General features: G+C 48.4%; 2 protein-coding genes across 2 annotated transcripts in view; one reads left to right on the forward strand and one right to left on the reverse strand.

Annotated features, from left to right (window-relative positions):
- RAB37 (RAB37, member RAS oncogene family) overlaps window positions 1-26,835 on the reverse strand; it is a 51,736-nt gene extending 24,901 nt beyond the window's left edge. The window contains exon 1 of the mRNA XM_090059852.1: window positions 26,596-26,835. Coding sequence (XP_089915978.1) covers window positions 26,596-26,709 — 114 coding nt within the window. The 5' untranslated portion in view covers window positions 26,710-26,835. The remainder of the gene's footprint in view (window positions 1-26,595) is intronic.
- LOC149858972 (CMRF35-like molecule 1) lies at window positions 891-10,219 on the forward strand. Its single transcript, XM_090060248.1, has 7 exons — window positions 891-1,146; window positions 1,973-2,069; window positions 3,757-3,872; window positions 6,036-6,073; window positions 7,123-7,257; window positions 7,647-7,781; window positions 9,588-10,219. Exons 1-7 carry the CDS (start codon window positions 891-893, stop codon window positions 9,678-9,680), a joined length of 870 nt encoding a protein of 289 aa, XP_089916374.1. The 3' UTR covers window positions 9,681-10,219.
- Window positions 26,836-27,309: the final 474 nt, after the last annotated feature.

The raw sequence follows: 27,309 nt of genomic DNA on the forward strand, positions 1-27,309 counted from the left end.
CTCTTTGCCTCTCAGCCGAATGTTAACAGGTGAGGCACAAAATCTACCCTTTAGACCTTACTGCAGTGAGGATAATAAAGCTAATGATAATATCATTGCCCATAAAATACGAATTCTCTCTAACTGGGTGGGCAGGTAGCAGTTTCCGTGGCTGCTACCTGGTCATGTAATACAGATACATGCAGCATCAAATCAGAAGGGGGGTTCTCCACACACTGGATTGAAGACAGACCTATCCCCTGCCTCCTGCCCTGCCCAGGAAGTGAAATATCACAAAAGGACCAAAAGAGGAAGTATCTGCATCAGTGTGGCGGGCACAAAGCTGTCCTGGAGGGAAGCAGACTCCACTTGCTGCAGTATTTTCCACAAGGGATGGGAGATGCAATGAGAAAGGAGGCTATTATGAGGACCATGTGGCTACCCCTTGCTGGTGGCATTTTCCTCCTTCCAGGTGAGAGCTTCATCTAGCTCCTTTTGCAGGGGAGGGACTGCTGAATGGCACACAAGCTGGCATTCAGCCTCTCTCGCTGGCTGGGAGGGGGAAGCTATCAGGGCATACTGCAACCTCCTCTCTCAGAATTTATACCCAGTAACATTCATGTTCAAACTAAGGGGGCTCATGTACGCAGCCCCTGAGGAGCTAAATGAGGTGATGGTCCCGCCTGTCGGAGCACAATGTCTTTCATGGGCTCTGGCACACCCAGTATGAGCTGAGGGCGTGGGGCCCCTTGGGTGCTGATTTCAAGCTACCTCCACCATCCAGTGAAAGGCAGACTGAGTTTGATCTGACTTGTTTTCCAGGCTATTTCTCTGTGCTGGCTGCTCAGCTGACTGGCCCTGGGGAGATGAGAGGGGTCCTGGGCCAGTCTGTGTCTGTGCCATGTCAATACATGGAAGGATACCAGAAATATCGTAAATACTGGTGTGGAGGAGAAAATTGGGGCTCTTGCTCCAAAGTCGTGGAGAGCACGGGGTCTGAAGATGAGGTGCGGCGGGGCAGAGCCTCCCTCCGAGACAACCACCACCTGCACAAGTTCACCGTGACCCTGGAGAACCTCACCCTGGAGGACAAGGGGACCTACTGGTGTGGGATCAACCAACGTGGACAGGATCCTCATGCCCCTGTGAAGGTGACTGTCTTCCCAGGTGAGGCCCTCAGAGCACTGCCCAGCTGCTGGAAAGTGGGGGTGCCTGGTCATGGGGAGACAAGAGAGGAAGTGGGTCTGGAAGACAGGCTGTGGCTGTGTCCCCACGAGGCTGTTTCCTGAGCAGACGCACTTTTCATGGTGCAGCAGTGGGCTGAGCGCATCCTTTGCTATGGACACAGGACGGGGGCCTCAGTTTTGCCCATTCAAGCTGTGGCAGGCAATCAACCGTGAGAGGTCTGTAATATTCCTGCTTAAAACACAGGAGCATCTAAACCAGCCACCAGCCTAAATGAGGTATGTAGGCATCACAGGTAGGGAATGGGGTTTAACTGAAAGTTATGTCCCGGGCCTGAAAGCTCTGGGCAGCACTGCGGTGTCTGCACCCTGCCTGCTTCAGGGGTCCCCTGATCTCTTCCCTTTGCTGCAGTAGAGACAGACTTATCACTGAGTGACAGCCACTGCCAGCTGGGGGCTGTGTGTGTCCTTGTGTGAAATACATTTGCTGAGGGTGGTCTAGTATAGTGGTGCTCTACATTTTGGCCCTGCTGGATCAAGATTGGGCCCTGTGTCAGCCTTGTGCACAGAGATTGGATCTTGGGGCCCTGCGCCGCCCCTGCCTGGTGCCAAGATTGCGCCTCCATGTGTCAAAATCAGTCTCCGTGCCACCCTAAGTGCTGGGATTGGGCCCCTATGCCATGCTGCATGCCTGAGCTAGCACACAGGGATGGATAACACTGGAGAAGTTATCCACAGGAAGCCCCGTGAGCTGGATAACACTGGAGAAGTGACTTCAGTGCACTGTGTTTTCTGACATATGTTTTCAGAGCTCTCCGCCACAAGAATGATGATAACAGCTGGGTTTATCTCCACAGTAAACAGCACTGTGAGCCCCAGGATGACCACGCATGCCAGCCCTGCAAGGTAGGAGCAGCTGGGTCAAGGCAAGAGCTTCAGCATGTTGTAAATCAATCAAGGCTGAATTTCTAATGCCCGGCTTTGCTTGCTTGGCACTGGCAGACACTGGCCCATCCCAGTTTATGAAGGCAGCCTGGGTGGCTGGGCAAGAACCTACTTGAGTTGTGCTGACAAATGTGGACTTTGCATGTGAAATATGGGGAAGTTCCCAGCCTCAGTCAGGCATGAGGGCTGATGCACTGCCCTCGGCGCCTTGTGTTACTCTATACACTGAGGCCCAGAGCAGGGGAAACTCAGCATAAGGTCTGTAGGAAGCTCCACTTTGCAACTGGGGGAGACACTGTGTATGAGAGATATACATGACCTGCCCTGGGAGGTAGAGTGAGCTAGTGACAGCCAAGACCTCAGGAGATCCTGTCATGTGGGCAGGCCATGATGCCACGCTCCTTTAAGGCCTGTGCATCCTTGCCAGACACTTCTTGGTTTCCCCTGTCATGCTCTCCAGGTCAGCACCTGAGAAGTTGCCCTGGGCTTTCTGTTGCATAAGCCTTTCTTTCTTCACATCCTCCTGCTTCCCAGAAGATCCATCCTTTCCCCCAGAGAACACTGTTGTCCTTCCTTTTTCCAGGGCACAGCTCACAACGGTGGCCGAGCCCCCAGTCATTCTCCTGGCAAGATAGTCCCTCTCTCCAGAGAGATTACTCCACTTGCTTCTTTCCTCTTGCCCCTCTGTTTGATTTAACCCTAACCCCATTATTCTACTTCAGTCACACTTCTCCTTGGCCCGCACACTGCCAGCAAATGAGCTGGGTGTGCCCACAGTTCATACAGAACTGCCATATACAGCTTCTCAGTCATCCTCCTCTGCTCCTTATCCCACAGGCTTGGGTGGTCAAGACCTCCCTTCTTTTTCTTACATTTAATCCTCTTGCTTAGGAACTTGAAGGCTGGTCTATACCCAGAGCATAGGTTACATTAATGATGTAATTTCTGTACTGATTTAGTTAAACCTAGTGCAACTGCGCATGTGGATACCCAACAAATAGGTTTAAAGCTGGATTTTACAGTGTTTGGCTTCCGTTGGTGCAAGTTAAGTTCAATGGAATCAGTTTTAAAAGCATCAGCAAGGCTGCTTGCAATGGTTTAACTCCATCTGTTTTGAAACACATTCACATTAAATGCATGCAACACATCCTATTGGGTAGTTCTGTATCATCCCACATGGCAGCCTGCAAGCTCTGCTTTGTATGAGGCTCCTTCTCCAGAAGGAAGGGCCTCTGCTTTTAGGAGCTGAGACTAGATTTGTGACACAATTGCTTTACTCAGATCTGACCTGAGTTTGGAGCTTGGGAAAGACCTGGTCTGGGTAACACAGGGCAGGATTGGGTAGTGCAGACAGCTGGTAGGGACTGGGGTTCCCCACACTTGAGCAGCAGTAGCCAGGAGGAGTTATCAGTGGCAGGGGTTGGGGCTGGGCACGGATATCCTCAGGCTGAGGGAGAGGAAGCAGCTGAGGGCTGGGAGTGAATGCTGCCTCTAGCCCTGATGGCCATGGCTGGTGAAGATGGCTGGCATGGGTGACCTGGTTCAGTAATGGCCACTCCTCTCAGCCTTCAGTCAGGGGCTCAGTTGCGTGGGTGGGCCTGCAGTGAGGGCAATGTCTCATGGACATATTTTGTCCTTTTTCTTCCAGCTCTGTTTTCACCTACCCCAAGTTCCTGTTGCCAGTGGTCATCTTGGTTTTAATCCTACTGATAGGCATCTTGGGTTTTCTTCTGGCAAGGAGGGGGATGCTGAAGAGGCAAGAGGGTAAGAGCTGCAAGGAGGCATCTGCCTCCATCTCAGTCTCATCAGTGATCCACCGCTGTCCCTGCCCTGTCCCCAGACCTCTAGTCAACCAAACTCATGCTAACATCATAGCTGCAGTGAGCCAAGGATCCAAAATGGAGGGTCCTGCCCCCACACCATTAGATTCAGAACAAGGCCATGGAAGTGGCTGCCCATACTGACACAGCAGCCAAATTCACTTCCATCTAAGCCACTGACTAGCAGCCTCTGAGGAGCAGAGAGAAATCCCTTGACTCAACCCTCCCACCTCAAGAGACTGTTTCTCTTGTTACATTTTGATCCAAACCTTCTCACCATGTCTGAACGATGTGCAAAGGATAGTTGGGCACTGGTTGGGGGAGAGGGGAATAGGAAGACTCGGGATTTGTTCCTAGACTTGCCATAGTCCTCAGTCAAGAACAAATTGCCCAGGGTACCCCGCACGCAGGAACACACTTTCTGGCCCATTTGTGTACGGAGTTTGCAGCAGTGAGCACCACTACTTGTTGTATAATGGAGACCTTCGTCTTCTTCTTTACCAAGTCCCCTTTGAACACCCTCACTCATGCCTCATTGATTGGTTCCACAGTAAGACTGACCCTACAAGACAATGGGCAGTTCCCAGTCCAGCTAAGCCTTAATGTTCATGCATGATTTTGATAGATGCATGCACAATGCTTTAGCACAGATTCAAGGCCTGGTGGAAGAGGGAGCCTGGGTGCTCACACTCTGCAGGTGAAGCCCGATGTTCTTCTAAATCTCAGCTCTCTTTTCCATTTGTGATGCATCAGGCTGGAGCCAGGCCATAAGCTGGAGTTTGTTGCAATGTTCGAAGCCAGGAGACCGCAGAGTTACCCGATCCGTTCCCCCTTCCCCAACCTGCCAACTTAGCCATAAAGGGTGCATCCAAATGAGCACGCACTTGTGGTGCCTCAAACCTGCATCCTGGTGCCAAAATTTGATGTCCCAGTGTAAAAAATAAATAAATAAAACCACCACACAAAGCAGTGTGATGCACCTGGCTGCAACATGCAGCACCAGAAATGGAGCCTGGCCATCCAGAGCCACTCTCTGGATGCCAGCCAGGCTCCATGTGCCTGGAATGGTGCTGCTGGTGTCCTGAGAGGCCCCCCAGGATCCCAGGTAAGGCTGCTGGGGCCAGCTCTGTGCTGGTTCCAGCTTCCCCTACCCCACCTGGGACAATTTGACATGCACCAAAGCACAGGTGTAGGGGCATGCCTTGGGGCACAAAGCAGCAGCACAAGTGTGTTCCACTGCTTTTAACGCCCCTGGAAATGTATGCCTCTTCATGTGGAGATGCTCCCAAAGATAGCAGCTTCAAGAAGAGGAACCTGGGTTGCCAGCTAGGCTGGACCGAGATGGAATGCGTGTTAGACAGAGTTGGCAAGCTGTTTCCTCAGTGCCCCAGTCTGTAGGTTAGCAGTCACTGCCAAGGGAAACACATGCAGTGGGCTCTCCTTCCCCGAGGGTAATGCCCAATGACCACTTCTGACACTTGACCTTCCCCTGTGGGCCATTTGAATGAGAAAAAGGCAGCAAGCTGACTGCTCTTTCCAGAGAAGGCCAATAGGGTTGGACCATCAGAATAGAAGAGACCCGACCCAGCTGCTTTGCCCAATCTGTGTCTGTGGGTTATAACTTGCCAGGGCACCATGTCATGGAAGCCTTAGAATCCTCACCCCTTTCTTTTCTCCATCAGCTTCCCCTATGTGAAGTGCTGCTCTCTCATGCCACAGGATCGCAGGAGCATCCGTCACAGACTATATGCAGGATAGGGTCCTGATGTGATACCTGTGTATTATTATCACCTCTGTGAGGGTTGCAACAGAGGCTGTGTTCATTCCAGGTGTCTCAAGTCCCCTGGGAAGGCTTGCATGAGGGCATACATCCACCTATGCATACCACCCACCAACACATGCCTGAGCCCTCTCTGTAGAAAGGGGCCCACTCTGCTAGTCTCCAAGAGCTAAAATACTTCAGAAGTTTGCCCCTAATCCTATAATGTCCAGAGGGGCCTCTCTGCCCCCATTTTCCAGTCTTGTCCTGCTCTTCTATAGCTATTCTCTTCCAGCAGTTAATCTCACACTGTGACATCCTTATGATAAAGTATCTCTTTTCTTTCAGCTGATGCTGTCCTTGAAACAACCCCAGGACCAAGTGAGGTAAGAGAATGTGGTGGCTATTTTGCTCTATCCCAAGAAGCCACATTTTTCCAGCTCCCAAAGGTCTGAACCAGTGAGTCACAAACAGGGTGCCATGAGATCCTTCTAAGGGTGCAGCAGGGTGCCACACAATGTTAGCACTGTCCAGTGTGCAAACTTGATTCACAATATAAACTCAGAAATTTCAAACAGAAACCTATCACTGGCCTTTTCAAGTTCTTTGCAACAGCAAAATTGCTCTATTATTTTTCTGTGGTTAAAAAAATAGAATAAAACTAAAAGCCAGCATGTTCCAAAAGGTACCTTAAGTCTATCAGAGGTTACATGAGTCTGTCTAGGGGTGTTTAAAAAGGTTGAGAACCACTGATGTAGACATACAAGAGGCACATTAACAACTTAATCAAATTCCAACCTGGGTCTCGCAGAGCTCAGTCATTCCAACCTTATAAGATGACAAGGAAAGAAGAATCCAAAATGTGTAGAAAATGTAAGAGGATCCATCAGAAGAGTGCAAGGAGCAGAATCATTGCAAGGGGCTGACCAGAAATGATTTATCTTTGTCACAGGAGAAATGGTCTATTGGAGGAAGTTCTGGCCAGGCAGTCAGGATCTCTAGATGTGCCAGTAGCTAATTAGGTGACCTTAGTTGAATCTTCTTTGCATCTCAGTTGCACAGTCTGTACAACAGGAAGAACCTCCTTTTTGTTAGTACTTCAAGTTTGGTGTTGGACAGTTCTGGGCCAATGCTAGCTATTACTAGGACCCTTGTTGGAAAGAGCGATTAGAAAGGCATCATGTGTTTGAGGTAATCTAGAAAGGAGAACAGCTGAAGGGACCAGATGACTGTGTGGTTAGATCACCTTAGAAATGGTCACTGATAGTGGACTGTGGTAGGTGTCCCATGCACCTCTCATTTAATCTATGAGGTTCAAATCTACCCTATCTTCTGCCTGACTTCAGGCTAAACCCCTCCCTCTGATTACTGGAGGTACTCAGAGCTCTAGGACCCACACAGAGATTCCAAACCAGAATATGTTAATTTTTTTCAGGCTCCAGAGGAAGCAAAAAGTGACATTTTCTACACAAATGTGACTACAAAGCCCAGAAAATCTATAAATCAATCTCTCACACTCAGCTCTGTCCAGCCTGAGTACTGCCCTGAAAGTGTGGAATATGCCTGCATGGTAAGGACTTCTCCTTCACTGGAGGCTGCTTGTGAATGCTTCAGCCTCATAGAAGCACCCTCAAGGTCTACAGGGCCTGTGTACCCTGGGTGGCACAGAGCCCTAACAAAGATCAGACCCTGGGTGGTGGCAGTGGTTATCCTAGGCTTGTGGGTGGGCTCCAGGAAGGGGGCTGGCCAGACAAAAGTGCCCCAGGGGGAAACCTGAAGTGTGGTTTTTGGTCAGGTGCAGTGAGGCGGGCAGTCTAGCTTAGTAGCACCCCACTGCTATCCTGCCACACCCTACCTTCTGCCACTTCACACTAAACCCCTCCCTCTGATCACTGGAGGTACTCAGAGCTCTAGGACCCACACAGAGATTCCAAACCAGAATATGTTAATTTTTTTCAGGCTCCAGTGGAAGAAAACAGTGATGTTTTCTACACAAGTGTGACTACAGAGCCCCCAAAATTGATCAATCGATCTCTCACACTCAACTCTGCCCAGCCTGAGCACTGCCCTGAAAGCATGGAATACTCCTGTGTGGTAAGGACCCCCACATTTATTCTTAAAAGGGAGAGAAGTTGGAACATATTCTTTTGATTCATTATATTGCCTTTAAATCTCACCTCTGAGGTTTCTGTACAGTACTTGCATCCAACTTCCATATCCATTATGGTGCATTGCAGAGGAGGTGGCTTTGAAAATGAAACCCTGTTTTCATGGGAAATACAGTGGCTTTGAGAGGGGTTCTAGAAAAGACTCTATGAAAGTTCCTAGAGGTCTAGAAAAGTTTAATCGCCATCATGTGCATTGTGGCAGGAAGCCACCTTTGGTTCTCCCCAAAATCTCTGTTCTTTGACAATTTGATTAGGATGGGCCCAGCAGAGGAGACACACCTTTACCCTGTCTCTTTAGGTAACCTGAGATGGATACATTCCTGAGGGAGGGAGGAAACCTGCTCCCTCTGCCTACATGACTGGTATCACCTACCTGGGTGGGGGGCATCTACCTGGTGGGCTAGAGTCTGCCCGGCAACTAGTGATGTATTTTGAATTGGTTGGCCAACAGCCAACAGGTGCTGGCCTCCATTGGACCAGGTGAACGAGGTCACAGGGGCTTTATAAGTTGAGACTGCCTAGGAGGAGGGGACAGCAGCCATGTGGGGGGGGCTCAGACTTGGAGAGGAGCTTTACCACTTGAAACTGGCTCTCTCCCCCATAACTTATGAGCTAGGAACAGCCTGCCTCCAGAGGGAATCTCCAACAGCCTCTGGATGATGCTTGTGAGTAAGCTATCCGAGATCTGATTGGATATATAGCTGGCAGTAACTCAGATGTGTGATCAAAAGGCTACCTCAGCCAGACTGTTTTGCTCTATGGGATTTCTATGATATTGTTTTATCTTGTACCCTATTTTCACCCTACCCCCTGTAATCAATAAAGTTCTCCTTTGTGACCGGTATAGGAGACTTATTGAAGGGTGGGTCTAAATTATGCCTAAGAGGCCCCTTAGGTCTGCGGACTAAGAGAGACTTTCCTTTTTGGCCCCTGACTTGGGGAAGTGCCTGAAATGCTTGTATTGGGTTGAGTACCCATAGGACTATTAGGCCTGTGTTTCCCCGAGGACCCAGGGCCGAGACAGTCCCTTCTTGGGGTGGTGGCAGCACGTTACCCCTGGACTCTGTGGTGGGGCTCAAAAGCGGGTCTGCCAGGGCTTAGGAGCCCCTGGAGAGATAGGTGGAGTCTGGAAGATGGACGGGCATAGTAAGGTGGGTGGCTCAGTGCAGGAGCTCCCCCTACTGGCCCACCACATGCATCAGTGTTCATACTTTAATATCCAGCCAGCACCCTGGAGGGTCAATTTTGTTTGCCCTGTGCCCATCTAAAGTTTCTGTACAGCTGGCAAATTTCCTAGGCAGGGTGGAAAGCTGTAGGTCTCCCCATAGTACATGCAAATGCCATACAAATTCTGTGCATATACAACAACTGGTCAACAATGTGCCTAGTTATAGGTGTTCATCTAGTGTGCCAAGCTCCCTGCATTGATGTGTCCTCATTTGAGTGACTGGAGTGGACTGTCAGTTCCGAGAGAGGAATTGGGGTTGAGGGGGAAGCAGGCAATTCTGCACACAGAAGATGGAGAAAGATATGAACACTCAGTATGATGCACTGATTATGCCCTGTATGGATACTCAGGTGACTTGATATACATCTGTATGGCCTCTGTGGGAAGCCCAAGACCATGTCTCACAGGTGCCATTACAGACATGAGGGACACCTCTAGTTCTGCCCTCCACATGCCCAAGACTGAGATCCTCAGTCTCTGACCAAGGCTGCTCAAATTTTTCAGGCTTCAGAAAGGACCATGGTTTCTTACTCCACCGTGAAGTTCCCCATGCTGGAGTTGGAGGCTTTTTCTGCTAACATGGATGGGTCCTCCTGACCAGCCCTTTGGACAAGCCCCTTGGAAAGAACAGAGTACTGCCAGATGAAAAGGTAGTAGGTCCCTATGGACCTCTGTGCTTCTCTGTTGGAGCATATTGGACCTTCCTTCTCTTCCCCTGCAGCTGTGTGGAAGGGCTGGGATTCCATACAGGGCCTGAAGGCTTCAAGCAGCTGAGGTGAGCTGGTAGTGGGAAAGTACCTTCAGATTCAACAAATGCCAGGTGGAACCAGATTGAGCTAAAAGAAGAGTCTGGCACATCTCGGAAGCATGTGGGGCAACAAGGAGCCCTGTGGCAAGGCAGGCAGATCTCAGTCTTTTGATCTTTGGCATATATTTTGGTCATGCCTTGTACTTTCTCATGCCAATTAAAGCTTCATAAAAATATGACCCAGGGATTGTCTCCAAGGTGCATAGACCTGCTCCAGCTTTCTGCACACAGCAGAGGGGTGAGGGGATGGGACCAGGATCCCATCAGAGGTAGGCTAACTGACTTATTTTAAGATGATCTAGTCACTGTGGGTATCAGAGTGACTCAGAAACTATGGCAGCACTTAGGAGAAGGCCCTCAAAGGCAAGGCAATGCTGTCATGGGTTTGGCATTGGAGAGGGGAAGAGGTGACCCTCAGAAGCAGGAATATAGGAAAATGAGGCTACTGATGGACTTCTGAGAAAGAAAGTGCCAGGGAGCTCCCCACGTCAAGCATCATGCCAGACTGGAGAGGAGGATTCAGCAGTCAGGGGGACAAGGTGTTGGTGAAAGAAGGCAGAAGGTGGCAGCCCACAATGAGGAGGACCCAGACATCAAACTGCTGAACATGGGGATGTCCTTAATAGTATGGACCAGGGAAGGCCAAGCATTTACTCAAGGAATGCCTATGCTCAGTAGGCCTGGCTGACAGCGTTAGGTGTTCCCAATCACTGCTGTAACACCACTAAGAGCTGGTAAAGTGCAGTGCTAGAACCTCGGGAGTCACCATACAGCCCCTTTATGTGACTACAGTTCCCACCACCACGTACTATGACATTTGCCATAGAGGAACCAACAGCATTGAATCATCTCTCAGGTTGAACCATCTGGGCATCTCCTGGGTCTGGTCAGCTGTTTTTTTGGAAAATGCCAGTCATTGGAAAAGTTTATGAAAAATGTAACTAGTTAAAGTTAAAAGTTAGTAGCCTTTAAAATTAACTTAAGATAACAGTTAAATATTTCCACTTTCAATTAGTAAAAGGTAAGTTAAAAAGAGAGTAACTAGTTGAAAGTTAAGTTGATTTGTAGGCCTATGCGAGTCGGCAGCGATCCGATCCGGCTTTGGATCTGGCTGCTTCAGATGGGCATGATCTGATCTGGAGCTCTGGATCGGGTTTCTGCCTCAATCCAGCCGAAGCTTCAGAGCCACCTTGGAGATCTGGCCATAGGGTATAATGGGGAATCAATGAAATATCTATAACTTTGTTGTTTTTTGTCCAATTTGGATGCAACTTGCAGGGTTGATAGAGTTTGCTGAGAGAATGAAAGCCAAACTGCTGTCACAGCTGTGTGTTACAACACAAGGGGGTCAAAACTGCAGGGCCAGTAGCTCTTACTGAGGCCACAAAGCCTGCCAAGTTTCAAGGAGATCGGTGCAGGAGTTTGGGGGGAACTGCCCCTCCAAAACTCGTACCATGGGTGACACTGCATGTGTTCAGGCACAGCGGGGTGACAGCTGCAGGGATGGTGGCCCCTGCTGCGATGCCTGCCAGCTGTCGAGGAGATCGGTGCAGGGGGGTTCTGGGGCCCTGCACCCCTAGCTGCTGACAGGCAAAACTCATGCCAAAACTGTCTCTGTCTTGGGGCAGTTGATTGTCTGTATTGATTCTTTCCTCTCCTTACCCTGGTTTTGTAGGTGCTAAATGATGCTCATTAAGTCATTATGTAGTAGCTGGGTCCTGTGTATTGAGCTGGTCCCCTAGTGAATCATGATTGATTGATTGGTAACTGGTAACAGCAGCTTAACGTCTCCCCTCCCCGCCCCAAGATGGTCCCACAAGCACCAGTTTTGCTTGTCCCCAGCTTGAGGAGCAGTTCCCCCCAAGCCCCTACATCAATCTTCTTGAAGCTTGGCAGGCTTTGTGGCCTCAATAAGAGCTACCACCCCTGCAGCTTTGACCCCACTGTGTTGTAACACATAGATGCAACAGGAGTTTTGCTTTCAAGAATTTGGGGTACAGTTGCCCCCAAACCCCTGCACCGATCTTCTTGAAACTTGTCAGGATTCATCCTCTCTACAGAGTCTACCACTTCTGAAAATGTCATCCAAATTGGACAAAAACAACAAAGTTATAGATATTTTATTGTTTCCCCATTATACCCTATGGCCGGATCTCTGAGGCAGCTCCGAAGCGCTTCGGGAAGCCAAACAAGGCAGCGCTTCGACCTGGACGTGCTGCTCCGACCCTGAAGTGTCCAAAAGTCTCCGGATCCGAAGCTCCGTCTGAAGCCTCGCACAGCCCTATTGATTTGTGAGAAATGCAAGTAACACAGTGAATTGCCTCTTAGGATCATTTTTCATTTTCAAATGCAATGAGTGGGTTTCTTTTCCATAAGCCGACAGAAGCACACTAATTTACTCAGAACTCATCCTGCTTTACCTGCAAACAATGTTATACTTGTCATACGGTTTTCAGAATAACAATTTACCAATACCTATGTAATGTTAGATCCTTCTCACCCTCTCCATGTGAAGTACTTTGTAAAAGTCAATGCATCGTGTAAGTATACCAGAAAAATAGAAAGGAGTTATTCATAGCCCGGTGACAAATGAAAGCTGTTTCCACAGAAAATCTCTGTTGTTACAATTTTTTCTTGCTCAAAAGGTAACAAAAGGGTATGAAATACATTTGAATTAGAAATAATGAAAGTGTCTGAAAATCAAAATTAGACTGAAATGAGAAAATCAGTTTAAATGAGAAAAAGACTGCTCAGTTGCATAGCAGAAATGGTTTAAACATGCTTATTGAACTTCAGCAAAAGCTGCTGTAGCCCAGGTAACTTGGGTATATACTCCTCTTCTCCAACTGAAGGGGATTGTAGGCTGGCAGGTGTGCTGTGGGGTGCGAACTGCAGACCACTTGGTTTCCCTCCGTCCCTAAAGAACCAGGCCAGGACAGTCAGGGGACCTAACTATATACACCTTTATGTACATTAACTTATCACAAGGGAAAGGAACAGGGATATAAACAGATGTGTAATGCATAGATATATGTATAAGATAGCTAAACCAGTAACATAAACAACACCCTCTGCGTAAATGACATAAAACCTTATACCAATGCTCCAGAGACAGGTAAGTCACAGGTTAGTATCTGAACTGAAACAGGTAAACCCCAAAGATAAACTCAATCCTGAGGGGAAACCTCAATGCCTTTGGGCTTTTCCCAAGCCCTATAAAGAAGCTGGTAACTTCAGGGGGGCCCTCTCAGTGGGACCTTCCCTTTCAGGAGCCCTTAATTAACTGGAGGGGGGAGGCAGGGACTCTCCTCTCCTGTGTGTTAGAAATGGAATATTGTTAGAAATGGAGTATTGTTAGAAATGCACAGCTTGCATCTTGCACCTGATAAGGAAGAAACACTGCCAAGGACTTTTTTCCTTGCCCAGCCTTGCCACAGCTTTTCTTATACTAAATCGCAGACTCTCCCCCAGCTTCTCCCTAGCCTTTCTCATACAGGTTACAGAAGCTGGAATTCAACTGACTGTGTCCTTGAAGGGGGGGGGGTTTGAACTCTTGGTGACCTATAGTAGTCTCTGAGCATGCTTAATTAGCTGATGCATATTTACCTCTCCGCCCTGCATACTTAAGTAGTTAATTATACTATACATGCGATGCATGTAGTGATGTAACCACATGTATGCTTGTATGAAACGGAAGTGAGCTGTAAGAGTTCCTGTTTCTGCACACGTGCCCAGGAGGAAAAAGATAAATACAGCCTGCAAAATTCCTTGGCGGGTTCAGAGTAATCTGAGTTTTTGACTCTGCTCTGACCCTATTTGCAAATACACCTTTTGTGCCATCTAATGAGCGTGTGTCTGTGATTTTGGTGGCCTCCAGAGAAACGAACCGCTTTAAGCATCATGTGGGAATCATCTTTTCCCTGCAACTCACGGCACCCAGGCCTGGAGAGTGGTCCTTGTCCTCTGCGCTAGGCTGCTCTTTTGCCTGCAGTGGGTTTTGCGGGGGGGAGGTATCACTGTCCCCTGGAACAGGGCTCCGCTATGCAGGGCTTCTGTGGCCTCTGGCTCGGCCCTGCTGGCTGGCTCAGTAACCTGAGCACCATCTGGCTCCCTGGACTCAACCTTTTGCTGTGAGTTGGAGAACTCGGCTCCCTCGTGCAGCACCAGGCTTGGTCCACTCCTGGACCCTCCATGCAGCGCCTCCTGCACTGAGCTCCCGGCCTCGTTCTGGGGGTTGAGGACCTGAGCCGCCCAAGTGCTCCAAGGGTCCTACTCCGTGCACCGTCCTGTGCACTGTGTCTCTGTCATCACCCGCTTCACCCTCACTACTTGCTCCCACTGTTGCTGGGATCAATGTCTCTGCTTGCTTGTGCTTGTTTCCTCTCCTGCAGCCGACTGGCTCCCTGTTGACTTCGGCAAATGCACAGAAAATGCCAATGTGAACTAAGGAATTCTGGGACTTGTAGTTCATAAGAGACCACCTCTCATAGGAAGGCACACTACTCTCTGTCTCTTAAACAAGTCCTAGAGTTTCAATAAAGAAATGTCGTTCCATGTAAGTCCTAGATAGTGGCTGTGTCAGGAAAAACTCTGGAAAAGCTGGATTTCAACTTGTGTTAACTTATACTTTAAAAAAGTTAAAGTTAACCTCTTTTTTTAAACTGAAGTTAAAAGTTGACAGCTGAAAAATGTAACTAGTTAAAGTTAAAAGTTAGCCATTTAATTAACTTTTTAACTAGTTAATCAACTAGTTAATTCCCATGACTGGAAAATGCACTAAATTCTTGGGATCCACAGAGGTGTAGCTGGGTACCATTGGATGGCCTGTCACATGCAGCAAGTCAGAGTAGATGGCGTGCAATTCAAAATCCAGGACTCTCACTCGGAGGATGTGGACCCAGGGCCTGCTCCTAAACCCATGGAAATGATTTCCACTGACATCAGCAGGATTTAAATCCAGTATCAATGTGGCTCAGTCCCAGTGTCTGTGTTCATCAGGTGGTCTTCTGGAACCCAAGCACTTTATTTGAACCCTTTGAATGCTGATGTGGCCTGGACCTTCTCCATCAGATATAACTGCATGAAAGGGTTTGTCGGGGTGGGGGCGAGCTGAGGCAGGAACCTTTCCAGGTGTGATAGTCTCAGGACCGCACTATGCCAAATTCTGTGTCCCCTCATCCTGGCTTGGGGCCAGATTCTATCCCACCCCTTGAGAATATAAAATGGGCTTAGATTTTATTCCACTCTGTTCAAGTCCTGAAAAGCCATTAATGCATCTAGTTTTGTAACTTGCTATCATCTGACCCTTAAGACAGAGTCACAAAAAGCAGTGAGGAGAAGGGCCCACCCACCTTTCACATTGACAGCATTTCAGGGACTTGGCAGGCTGGAAGAGACTCACGCTTAGATGCCTAAATGCAATTGCAGGCCTAATAGATGGAAGAAAGTCTGACCCTGGGTGTTTTGCCTGGGTAAAGCCTCCAGGATTAGTCTCCTCAGCCAATGGGCATTAAAATCAATAGAAATCTTTGCATATAAATCATTGGATTTTGGATGAGGCCCCAAATGATTAATATACACTAGCCCTCTCTGCTGTAGGCTGATGTGCACACACGTGGTGCCTCAGGCATAACACTGCTATAAATTATTCACTTGACCAACTTTTCCAGTACAAGATGCTCTCTTCACAATACATTCATTCAGCGTATTCACAGCTCCTTTACCCTTCGGGTTCTATATTTGCAATACCATGACATAAGAGTCATGCAGCTCTGTTTTCTGGCCTGCAGAATACTTAGTAAATACTGTTTAACTCTCACAGTGCACCTGCAAGGCAGGGAGTAAAGCTATAGTATCCGAGAGAGAGACAGTAAGTGATGTGCCCAAAGCCAGTGAAGGAGTCAATGTTAGACATGGGTTTAGCATGAAGGGGCTCCCAATTCTTAGCCTTTCTGCTTAGGCAACAGTTTTCTCACCACAGGCGTGGGCAAGCCTTTGCCAGTCGAATCCAAATCCAAAATGCCCTTTTGCCAAGTCTGTAGACTAACACAGATCCGTGGACGTGCTTGCTGGATATGGAAATCCACTTCCCTCAATGGAAACTTTCTAGCACTAATGATCAATCTCTCCTTTCCAGTCCTCTTTATATTATGTATGATTTCATTTTTAAAGCCCTGTGGGCACTGGTGCACAAGGCACAAATTGACTCCTATAGCTGTGCAGTTTTCAAATGTTTGTAGAAGGAAAAGAAATATAAAAAAAACCATGTGCAGCAGGCCAGATATTGGTCCCACTGAAATGAATAGGACTTTTCAACTAGTACCAGGGTTCAGTCTTTTTTGAACTGGATTCGATTGGCACCTAAACACTTTTCAATTAAACAAGGGTGGCTATTTATTACTGGTTCCACTTAAAGGAATCAGTGCAACTTTGTGAGCTGGCATGCTCAAATCAGCTCAACCAGTCTGCTGGTTGAGAAGTCCCCTATGGAAATTTTTCCATTAGAAAGGCCAGTTCCATGAAATTGAATTGTTTAGTGGGAAGAGACTAATTTTAGCAGAAAAAGAAAAACCTCACACACATTTCATTGCAACAAAGCCAGCCTGCTTCATTTTAACATTAATTTCTAATTAATACAAATGTTGGAACAAAGTGCTTGAAGTTCTCAAAACAAAAGTGTTTCTGCTATCTCCTAGGCAATGTCTTTTTTTGTCCCAATAGGGAAGAAAGGAACATTCAAAATGCCCAAGCATCAAACAGATCTCATGTCATGCTAAGTCACATTGCTTTACCTGCCGTTGCTAAGTTTACAGACACATTGCTAAATTGATACTGCAATTAGAACCGATTCAGGAGCATCCACACAGATTTGCATTGATTTAACTAAATCACATTTTCCACCTGTGTTAAGATGAACTAAGGCCACTTTTGAGTCATCCCCATTCCTTTGTCTTCTCAAAACTAAGGGGACACAACACATTCAATCTATTGGAAAACACCCACAGACTAATACTTGGCTCTCACCGAGAGCGCTTTTCAACTGCAGATCTCAGTGGGTTTCTGCCCAAGGTGGGTATCATAGTTTCATAGTTTCTAGGGTCAGCAGGGACCTGAGTAGATCATCTAGTCTGATGCCCTGCCATGGCAGGAAAGAGTACTGGGGTCAAATGACCCCAGCAAGGTGTTCATCTAACCTCCTCTTAAACACCCCCAGGGTAGGAGCCAGCACCACTTCTCTTGGAAGTTGGTTCCAGACCCTAGCCGCCCTGACCGTGAAGTAGCACCTCCTGATATCTAGCCTAAAATTATCCTGCTATTACAGCTAGAGAGGATTGCACGGTAGCCCTAGTCAGGCAGGTTGGGGGCAGAACCAAGAAAGAACGTAGCTTGACTCTGATTCTGCCCAATGCCTGGTCTAGGCTTTCAGTCTCCTTTCTTTATTTTATAATCAACCACAAGTTGACGGAGTCCAATGCCCAAGTACTCATCTCCCATGGCCTGGTACCCTATGAAGTCCAATGTCAAGCAGAGTCCTCGAGTCAATATTCTAGTGCTTCACTGCAGCCCTTTGCATTGCTGGAACCTCACCTCCTGTCTGCTTGTGTTTTAAGTCATTCCTTGACATCTGATGTGTGTTGGCATCATCTCACTGCCCCCCCCCCCCCCCCCCCAGTGCCAATGTAAACAGGCTTGGTGTGCTAACCAGGAGCTGGCAGGGAGCAAGTCTCTAGGGCTGGAACCACCAGATGCTATTTCTGTCAGGGCACGTCCTGAATGAGTTTCCACTGTGTGTTTCTATGGTGCTGAGCAGCGAGGGAGCCTCTCTGCAGTTCCACTGGTAGTGAAGAGCTCATGTATTACTCTGAAAGCTTCCATGCAGACATCAGGGAGCTCTGTTGCATCATTGCCATCACTTGTTCCTTGTTCCCAAAAGGCCAGTTCCTGCAGCCCTTGAGATGGAGTAATTCACCCCGTGCTAAGAGAATCTCTCATCAGCTCTACTTGAGTCCAGCTCAGAAGAGCCCTTAGAATCACGCTCCTCATCCAAGGACAAGAAGAGCCTCACTTAAATCTGGCAATTCTTGGGCTGGATCCTGTTCCCACTGAAGGTAAAGATGAAAATTCCCATTGATTCCATGAGGCAGCATCAGGCCAAAGGGGTTTAGAAGCATGTAGTCTACCACTTTGCTGGATTCAGCCGTAGTGCTCAGTACTGGAGCTGGGAAGTCGAGCTCCATTTAGGCAGGGAATTCCAACGTGCATGGAAAAGCTCTCCCATGCATTTCAGAAGGCAAAGGTAGGAGCTTTAAAGCATAAGGGCAAAATCCACAAAGGTGAGTTGGAAAAATACTTGCAGCATTTTTGTTCTGAGTATCCCCAAATGCTATTCAGCTTGGGAGGTCCAGCTCCAAAGCTCCTCTCAAGTTGTGACTTCTCCAGCAGCCCCTCAGCCTTCTGGAGCAAAGGGAAGCCAGGAGCCTACAAGCTCACAGGGCCAGGGCTAAGCCAGGAGGGTTGGAGCCTGTGCTTCAGGGGCCCTAGGAGCCCCTGCAACCCCACCTCAAGCTGAGGGTTTCCAGGCATGCAGGCTCCCAGCTCTGGGCAAGGAGCCTGGAAGCCATGAGGTCCTGACTCCAAAGCCATCTGCATGGGAGGCCTGCTCAGAGCAGGGATCCATGGAAACTTGGGCTCCTGAGCACCAACAATAGAGACCTGCCTGGCAGGCCACACTCCATCAGAAAGTGTTGGAAAAGCCACGGGCAGGCACATCAAAGCCATTGCATTCCAGGGAATTAGTTTGGTTTAACCAATCAGCACCTTCCCTGCTCAGCGCCTGCAGGATAGAGCCCTAAATCCCAGTCTTGCCTCCCCGCCCCCCCCAGAGCTCATGGGCAGCAGCCTGTAGCTGAATCTGCACTCATGAATGTTTCTATTGTACCTGGGGGGTGTTGGTTGTAGCCAGGTTGGTCTGCCTACATCCACTGTATGCAAATACAGGTAAAATTTTTCCAGGCTGCTTGTCCGTTAGGAACAGCCTTTGGGTCTGGGCATAATTAAGCGCGGGGCAGGAGTGCATTCATAAATGGGAGCCCAGGACTCCACCCTGATGGTGCCACTGCACTGCTGCTGTAGGAGCTCTGCCTGCCTACAGCAGCTGAGGGTCTGGTTCCCAGTCCTGGTGAGGGCTTTGGAAAAGACTAGTGAGGTAACCCCTCAGCTATCCACCTCTGGTTTTGTACTGGGTCCAGTTCATGCTGGGCCAGGAGCAGCTGGGGTCGTGGACATGTCCACATTGATCCAGGCAGAGTTCAGGATCTGGTTCAAAGTGGGCACATTCAATAAGGTGACTAGAGCTTTATTACAAGGAACTGACAGCTGCTAAGAGACACCCTGGCTTAGGATGGAGTCTGCACCTGGAAAAGCCACACAATGCAGTCATATCCAAACAGCATTATAATAACCCCTGTTTTTGCTCCAGGACTGTCCTCCTCAGGAAAAAGTTAATAAAGAGCACATGAATTATGTAGGAAGGAAAGCTAGCAAGAGGGAACACAGAAAGCCTCACATGCACAGGGTTGACAGAGATAGCCTTTTATCAAAAGCTGACTCACTTGTCAATAATTTACATGGAATTTGTAAAATATAAGCGGGCTGTGAATTGCTTCATCACTTATTACAATGGGAGCTCACAATAATCACCCAAGCACTTAAAAATATACATAAGAAAGCAAACCAGCCAATATCACTTTTCTGCCTCTGATCCTGGCTTGCAAATTTGTATGTCACCTGCCTGGAAATTTCAGCAGGAAATAAGACATTTAAAGTTGTGAGGTTACTAGGAAGATTGCAGCAGAGCATATGGACAGTAGTTCCATACTTTTGGGGGACTTATTTTATCAGGGGGTTGGTATCACAATGCAGCTCCATAGTTGACTGTTGCAGAAGCATACACACACAGAGCGAGCAGGGTAAATGGGACTTAATATTAAGCATGCATCAGATCTCTATAGTAAAATAATTGGTGAAATTTGCCTCTTGGATATTATCTTTCTGAGTGTATTGTATCCCTCTCATACTGAGTGCTTTCTATAAGATCAGAGCCCTAGCCGTCCCACCAAACCCAGTGTTGGGAAAGAAACTACTGTTTCCAATAGTTAAAAATTAAATGTTTAGAAAACAGGAGGAGTTGCAAGTCCAATTTATTCCAAGTCCAATTTTATTTTTCATTGGATCACCTGAGTGAGAAAAGGTATAATGAAAGCACACACCTGGAATCTCCTAACCAAGCTGGAAAAAGCATTGGGAAGTAACACAAAGGAAGTGAAACTCAGGTCTGTGTTTACATTTTAAAAAGATAGAGAAGCAAAGACTACAACTGAGACTAAAATTACTGTTATCTTACCAAGAGAAAGAATCTGTGTGCATGGCTCACAGGACAGCGTGCTAACGAGATCTGTTCGAATCTCGGCAGGGGGAGAGAAGAGAGAACAGAATAAAACAGGCAGGAAGAGAGAGACAGCAAACACCCCAGTGAGAGTCACTAGTTCTGCTCCAATTCACAGCTTTGCTGGGAGCCGCAGCAAATCAAGGAAACTCCAGACGAATGGAAATGGATGCAAGGCTAGAGGGGGATTATCACCTTCTTGATTTAATTTCATAGGAGAGTCTAAAGAGCATTGCTCATGTCTGCATCTCAGTCCTTTGCTGGACCCAGTAGACAATAGGAAGGTCCAGTGTCTCCCAGCAGAGCCAAACACATGAGAATGTGGACACTGGAAAAAGTTCCCCACAAAGGGCTTATGCCAGATGCAAGCTAGTTTCAACTCAAGGAGAATGGCATATGCACAGAAGATAGAGAGAGAGAGAAAAAAGAAAGCAATTGAATACAAATGACATGGTGTTTAGCCAGCAGTGTCTAGAGGTGAGACAGAGCAACTAGAAAGTAACATTCATTTTGAAGGGCCCAGTCCTGAATGGGGGTGTGCAAGGAATGGGTCTCTTAGCTGCCAAAGGAGAAAACAGGTGGCACCAATGCAAATGCAAAATATACTCAGTGAATCAAAAAAAATGCATTTTAGATTGAGGAAAACTTTTCATTTGGAGTTTTTATTTGGGGGCATTTCTTACTAAAAGAGTGGGTGTCATTTATAGAACAGCGCCCTCTCTACCCCAGCGGTTTAAGCATTTCCTAGGATGCAGAAGCCCCAGGACCAAATCCCTCCTCTCTGCCTGATTCAGAAGGATTGTCATCAAAATATCCCCTCTCCCAGGGGAGTGTCTTGTCCTCACCATGGTGCGATAGAGCTGTTCATGTTCTCTTCCACCCAGCAGAGAATTCACTGTGCAAGCGTCTGCTGGTTGAACCCAGAGCGCTTGGCTGTGAAAGGGGGTATAGCTGTGCCACTGCCCCCTGTCCTGCCCCCAATTTGCCCCTGCTCTTCCATGCTGAATGCGAGTACTTTACACAAAACACAGCTCCAACCAGAGACTGAGGCTGTCCTAAAATGCTGTGTGGCTTAGCAATTAGTGTCCAAACCACTGCTGTGGGTAGGGTGGAAAGAGGTTTTGAACCTAGATTCCCCATCTTGTAAATGAGAGCAAAGCCTCTAAATGCTTCTAAGGGTCTGTTTCTTGCCCCGGTAAGCATGACCACCTGAAGAACAAGTCCCTCAGTCCATCTTCCAGGTAAGGATGGCAGGCTGAGCCGGTTGGACAGGGCCTTGAACCTGAGGTTCAAATGCGCTACGGTGTTCAAACCACCCCATGCCTACAGAAGCTGTGGGTTACACACATTATATGGCATGGGGTAACCTCACTGTGTTCACACCCTGCCAGTGTAGATAACTCATATGCGCCAAGATGGTTGAGGGGGCAGATCTTGCCCAAACAATACCCAGCCAGCTTGCCCAAGATCCCATCAAGCTGACAAAGGAAAAGTCCCATGTGGAGTCCCTCTACTCATTCTAATCTGTACAAACAGTGTTGGAAAAAACAAGGCTGTCGACTCAAAGTGGGCAGCTGATGAAAGCTGATGGGATGGGGCTTGTGGGGAGGAGGGAGCAAAGAGCCAGCAAGGCTCTGAGCAGTTCCATCTCCTGTAGCTGGGCTGGCAAGTGGCTGACAGACATTACTAAGCCATTTACATCAGGATATACTGGGCTAATGTGGCAGAGGAGTAAGGCTTCACTAGGCTGTAAAGACAACCTAGAGAGAGGATTTGTTTCCCCAAGAGCCAGGCATATGCTGGGAGAGCTGGAACAGCAGCTCAAATCCAGGTCTCTGTGGCCATGAAGGAAACACCAGACCTGAAGTCCATCATCGCCTGGACCCTATTTCTGCCAGTGGCCAGCACCGGCTGCAGAGAGAGCTTTGCTTTTCCATTCTAAGCCAAGGGCCCTACAATCTGCCTTCCACCTGACTAAGGGCAGTGGTACAATCCTGTCAGGGGAGCAGTGGTGCAGTTCTGGACCACTAAAAATCTTGTGCTGGTTCCAGAGCTCCCAGGGAGAAATCTCCCAAAGACTTTGAAGTCCTTTTAGACTAGAGGAGCTCTCCTGAGAAACAGAGCTGCTTAAGCCAGCATCAGATGGCTCTCCCTTGTGACACATGGAGCCCAAGGCTTCATGTTGAGTGGCTAAGTTCCCAACATCATACCAGTCCCAAATAGAACATATCCTGTGGCACCATGAGCCATGCTCTTGTGCTACGAGGCAGGGAGACTCGGTTTCACGATCTTTTCTGACCCGTTCATTACATACACTTCTAGCCAACACTCAGCTACAAGCCTTTGTGCTCGTCTTCATTCATAGAAGCCCTTCTCTCAATCTCTCATGCCACATCCCCAAAAGGGCACAAGACTTCAATGTAGGAGTTAGAAATGGATCATATTAAACAGACTAATGCTAGCTTGATGCATGTCCCGTAGAGGAAAATGCACTGGGATGCGGATGACACATAACATATCGAACAGCAAAGCAGGGATGATGGAAGCCATTATTTTAATCCCAGGACACAGACTAGCTCATAAAATATACATGAGCATTGAACAGAGGGGAAGAGTCAGGAGAAGTCGCAGGGGAGAGGAGCAATCTTGTCAGGAACATCTTCAGAGCTGACATGTTGTTGTTGGAACGGTGGTATCCTCTGGGAGCCCTAACCTGAACCCAGGACCTGTCTGTACTAGATGCTACATAGACACAGCCTGAAGTCTGACTGCATGTGCACACGCACATGTGCGCGCGCGCACACACACACACACACACACTTAAAATAACCACAAGAACTTTTCCAAGCCAGTAAGAGCATCATTTCCTTCTAACACCATAACAATAGCTCTCTCTGTGAAGGTATCTGGAACATCCCTTTCTCACACATGGCAGAAGGGTTTATTTTTTCAGCTGATACATTTTTTTAAAAAACATTCTGCAGCCATATCTCAGCAGTTTCCTTCTGGATTCGGATTACAGCTTCTTTCTGAGATTTATTCAGGGCAGCCTGAACACTGACAAAAGTTGCTGCCCAAGCACTTTCTACTTTGGAAGGAAAGTACTTAGCTGCCCATCACCACCTCCAATATGCACTACTGTTTTCACAGCTGTACAAAGAACCCCAACGAAGCTCACTTAACCCCTGTCCAAGAGAAATACGTGCTTCAGTGCTGAGCATTTGAGTGATTCCATCGACTTCTACGGAACAGCTTGTACTCAGAGCCATACTTAAGTGCTTTGGCTCCCAGCCAGCAACACACGAACACTGGCATTAGTGAGTCAGATCAGTGGCTGGGGACTTGTATACTGCTAGAACCTGGAGAGCGCAGCAGAAGCGCAGTGTATTCATGGAAGTGCACCGCATCTTAACAAAACCTTACCACTGCAAAGTTGTGCTGATCTGCAGGCAAGCACAACCACTGGCTCTTTCTCCTTCAGACCCCTCCTTATGACTCATATATAAAATGCTAATTATAGGAGACAAGCAACTCATAACACTTAGGCCTTGTCTACATACAACTTTGCCTGCTTCAGTCAGCCCAGCATAGTCGAAGTGGAAAGAGGCAGCTAGTGCAGACGCAGACATAAGTGTCAGGATATTTGCTGGAACTGTGTATCCTGCTTGGGAGAAGCACACTCAGTGTATGCAACATGAGCACCGCTACACTAACAAACCACATATGCCATAAGGTTTGGATTATTTTATCTAGACTGGCTACAGGGTCCAGTGCATGCCAGTCCTTAAGCAAGGGGCAATATAGCACAATGATGTTTCTAGACAGAAACCTTTACTATGATTGTCTCATCCTCTGCTCTCACTCCTTGTGTTGGCTTCATTCACTTGTTGTGCCTTGACTTCAGTTGAGATTAAAGTCTCTGAGGTAAGAACTGCAGTCTTAGGTAGGATTGAAACTATTGGCCAATTCAAAGCAAAATCTTGGACAGTAGTTTGGATCAATAACATGCAGCTAATAACATTTTGAAAAATATTGCATAATGTGTTATTTGGACAGAAAATGTTCTGCTTTGATTTTTCTTTAAAAATTAGCTAAACACTTAAAAAGGCAAATAAAGAATTAAGTCAGTGTTAAACCCTTTAAATATTTCACTTTGGGTCCTACGAAACATTTTGGGTTGACTGAAAATGCATTTTCCCCCATGGTTTCTCTTTTTGTTTTCCCAAAGAAGCCAAGACAGACACAGAGGCAGACGCTCCCTTTTCAGTTGAACCCCAACATATTTTTTTCTTTATTCTTCTGACTTGGCTACTGAATCAAAAAGTATATTATTCACCCATCTCCCCCCTGGCTCTTGTTTGGGACTGCTAGACAGTCCCAAAATAGGGAAAACATATCAAAATCAGTTCCAGATAAGATGCATTGAAACAGTGCTGAATTTGCATGTTTATCGCAGAAGTAAACTGGTTTCTGCTGGAAAAACAAACATGACAGGAAGAGCAGCAAATTGTCATGTAAGCTAGAAGCTAGCTCTAAGAGTCTGGAGTTGGAGGGACTATTAGCCTGGGTATATATTCTGCTGTGAAGTCAAATTCTGCTGACAAATTCATTTCTGCTGACACGGACTGTTAACTGAAAAACATTCATAGGGAAGGGAGAGTTAAGATGAAGAACAAAACAAAACCCCAGTTTGGAGCTGAAAAAGCTTTAGCTTTTTTGCCCCAGAAGGGCCCTCCTGCATATCAATGTATGCTGGGTGAAAGGAGGAAGCAGTTGTTAGCTATTAACAAGATAATCTGGGCCAAACCATCTAGCTCTCACCCCTGGGAGAAATCCAATTGAGATGAATAGGACTATTTCCTGGAGCAGGAAGTCTAAACTAATAAGATGCATAATGGCTCATCTATAAACAGAGACACCAGCAATCATCCTTAATACTTTCCACTTTGCCTGCTACCAGTCCACACCAGCAGAGGAGATGCCTCTCAGAGCTGCTTGGATAACCTGGCTACTAACTCATTGCTTTGGGACCACCATCCCAGGATAACAGCCACCTCCTGCCTGCCATCTAGGTCATTTTCCTTTGACTTCTTATTAAAGGTTGGGCTGGTTTCACAAAGTTCCTCTATTGAGGAAAGTCCAGAATGAATGGGCAGTAGCAATGCAGGCATCCTTGCCACCCAACCCTGCTGCTGTAGCTGAGTTTGGAGAGGACAGAGTGAGTGCAGTCTCCCTAACTAGTCACTTCCTGGCCTGTCTGCAAAGACTGCTAACTAGCAAGGAGGTTAAGGATGACTGCGGCAGCTACTCCCATCATGCTGACCTGCTTGGGAAGGAAGGCTATAGTGGTACCCCAAAGCTCATCTCTGCCCACCCCAACTCAACAGTTTGTTCAGTACAAGATTTCACCCACAAAAGTCCTTGCTCCTTGCATTTTTCTGGGATCAGCATGGCTACATCATCACCCCAAGGCTATTTGAGATACAGGCTCTCTCAGAAAAGCCAGATCCACCCATTCCAATGCACTCACAGGCAGATGAGGGCTTTTTAAGAAAAGTCCGGGGCTCGGGTGGCCTCCTGGCTCCCCAGCAGCCAACAGCACAATGCTGCCTGGAGTCCAGTAGCACAGAACTGGTCTCCCCAGTGTGCAGACGGCTTCTGGGGCAGGACAGCATGGGACAGCCCATTTCAACCCCCGCCCCCTCATCTGCAGAGCAGTGCTGGGGCTCTGAGAGGAGTTTGCAGCATGAAGCTGGCTGCAGCAGCGTGGCAGGGATCCAGCACCGCTCCACGAGCCTGTGCTGCTGGTGCACACGGGGTTTGTGGAAGCTGCCTGGCCATCTCCCTCCTTTCCCAACACACCTTAGTGCTTAATGCAAACCCACAAGCAGGCTGCTGCTTGTACTGCGCATTACACTGGGCCAATTCTTCACCTGCTGGATGGACTAACAAGGTTGGTCCCGATTTGCCAACTCAAGGGCTGGTTTTGTTTCCCACCCCCTCTGAAATAGCTGTGCCCTGCTTGCAATAAAGCCGGGGGTGGGAGGTGTGTGGCTGAGGTGGGGGATGATGACAGCGGAGCTATTAGGTCACCATGCAAAGTTGCTGTCCTCCAGGGCTGGGGGTGCCAGCTCTCTCCCTTTGCAAAGACTTGCGATCCAGCCCAGAGCCACTGCTCTCACCCCGTAGCTCCCCACGCCAACTTCTGCTCTTCCCCGGGACCCCTCTTGCAGCAGCCCACTTCCCCTCCACCCCCCTACCTTGTGCAGAAGATCCTCGTTGTAGCTGTCCCAGGAGCCAGCTGTCCTGGCGTCCATGGCCGGGGAGGCATGAGCGCTGCCAGCCCCGCTCTGGCACTCCCCGCCTGGCCGCATCCCCTGCGTCAGTGCCGAGCGCGGCCCCGGTGCAGCTGCATCACCGGGGGAGGAGCGGCCCGACCGCCCGTCCCGGGATAGCGGGAGCCGGCGCCGGCGCAGCCCGCGTCAGCACCGCGGACAGCGCCGGCCGGGCCCCTCGCGGCTCTCGGCCCCGGGCCGCCAGTGTCCGGGACGGAGCTCCGGGAGCCGAGTCGGGCTCCCGGGACTTCATCAGTCCTTCCTCTCCTGCCAGTCCCGCCTGCAAAGGCAGCGGTTTCCAGCGCACGGCAGCGCAGAAAGGCAGAGCCGGCCCCTGGCAGGCGCCTCCAGTCCTGGCTCTTCCACCCTAGAGCCCAGAGGGGAACTGAGGGCAGGGAAGCAGGGCCCTTTCCGAAGCACTCAAAGGGGGCTCAGGTTCCTCCCTTCCCCTCCCGGTGCATTATTAAAGGAAGGGAGAGCCGAGAGTTGCTTAGGGTGGTGTCTTTTATTGGATCAACTATGTAGCAGGGATAGAGTTGGACGAGTTCTTGAATGCAAGATGCTCTTTGTCCGGTCTCTCAGCCCAGCTGCACAGTTGGTTCAATAAAAGGTAGCACCATAAGCAATCCTCATCTCTAG

This window comes from Crocodylus siamensis, chromosome 8 (genome assembly GCF_052110815.1).
Source record: "Crocodylus siamensis isolate JL-2025a chromosome 8, ASM5211081v1, whole genome shotgun sequence".
Taxonomy (NCBI): Eukaryota; Metazoa; Chordata; order Crocodylia; family Crocodylidae; genus Crocodylus; species Crocodylus siamensis.

Excerpts from the sequence above, each read along its gene's own strand:
- LOC149858972 (XM_090060248.1), top strand. The coding sequence starts at position 891 with ATGGAAGGATACCAGAAATATCGTAAATACTGGTGTGGAGGAGAAAAT. Across the intron at positions 3,873-6,035 it reads GATGCTGAAGAGGCAAGAGG|CTGATGCTGTCCTTGAAACA; the intron begins GTAAGAGCTGCA and ends CTTTTCTTTCAG. Across the intron at positions 7,258-7,646 it reads GTGTGGAATATGCCTGCATG|GCTCCAGTGGAAGAAAACAG; the intron begins GTAAGGACTTCT and ends AATTTTTTTCAG.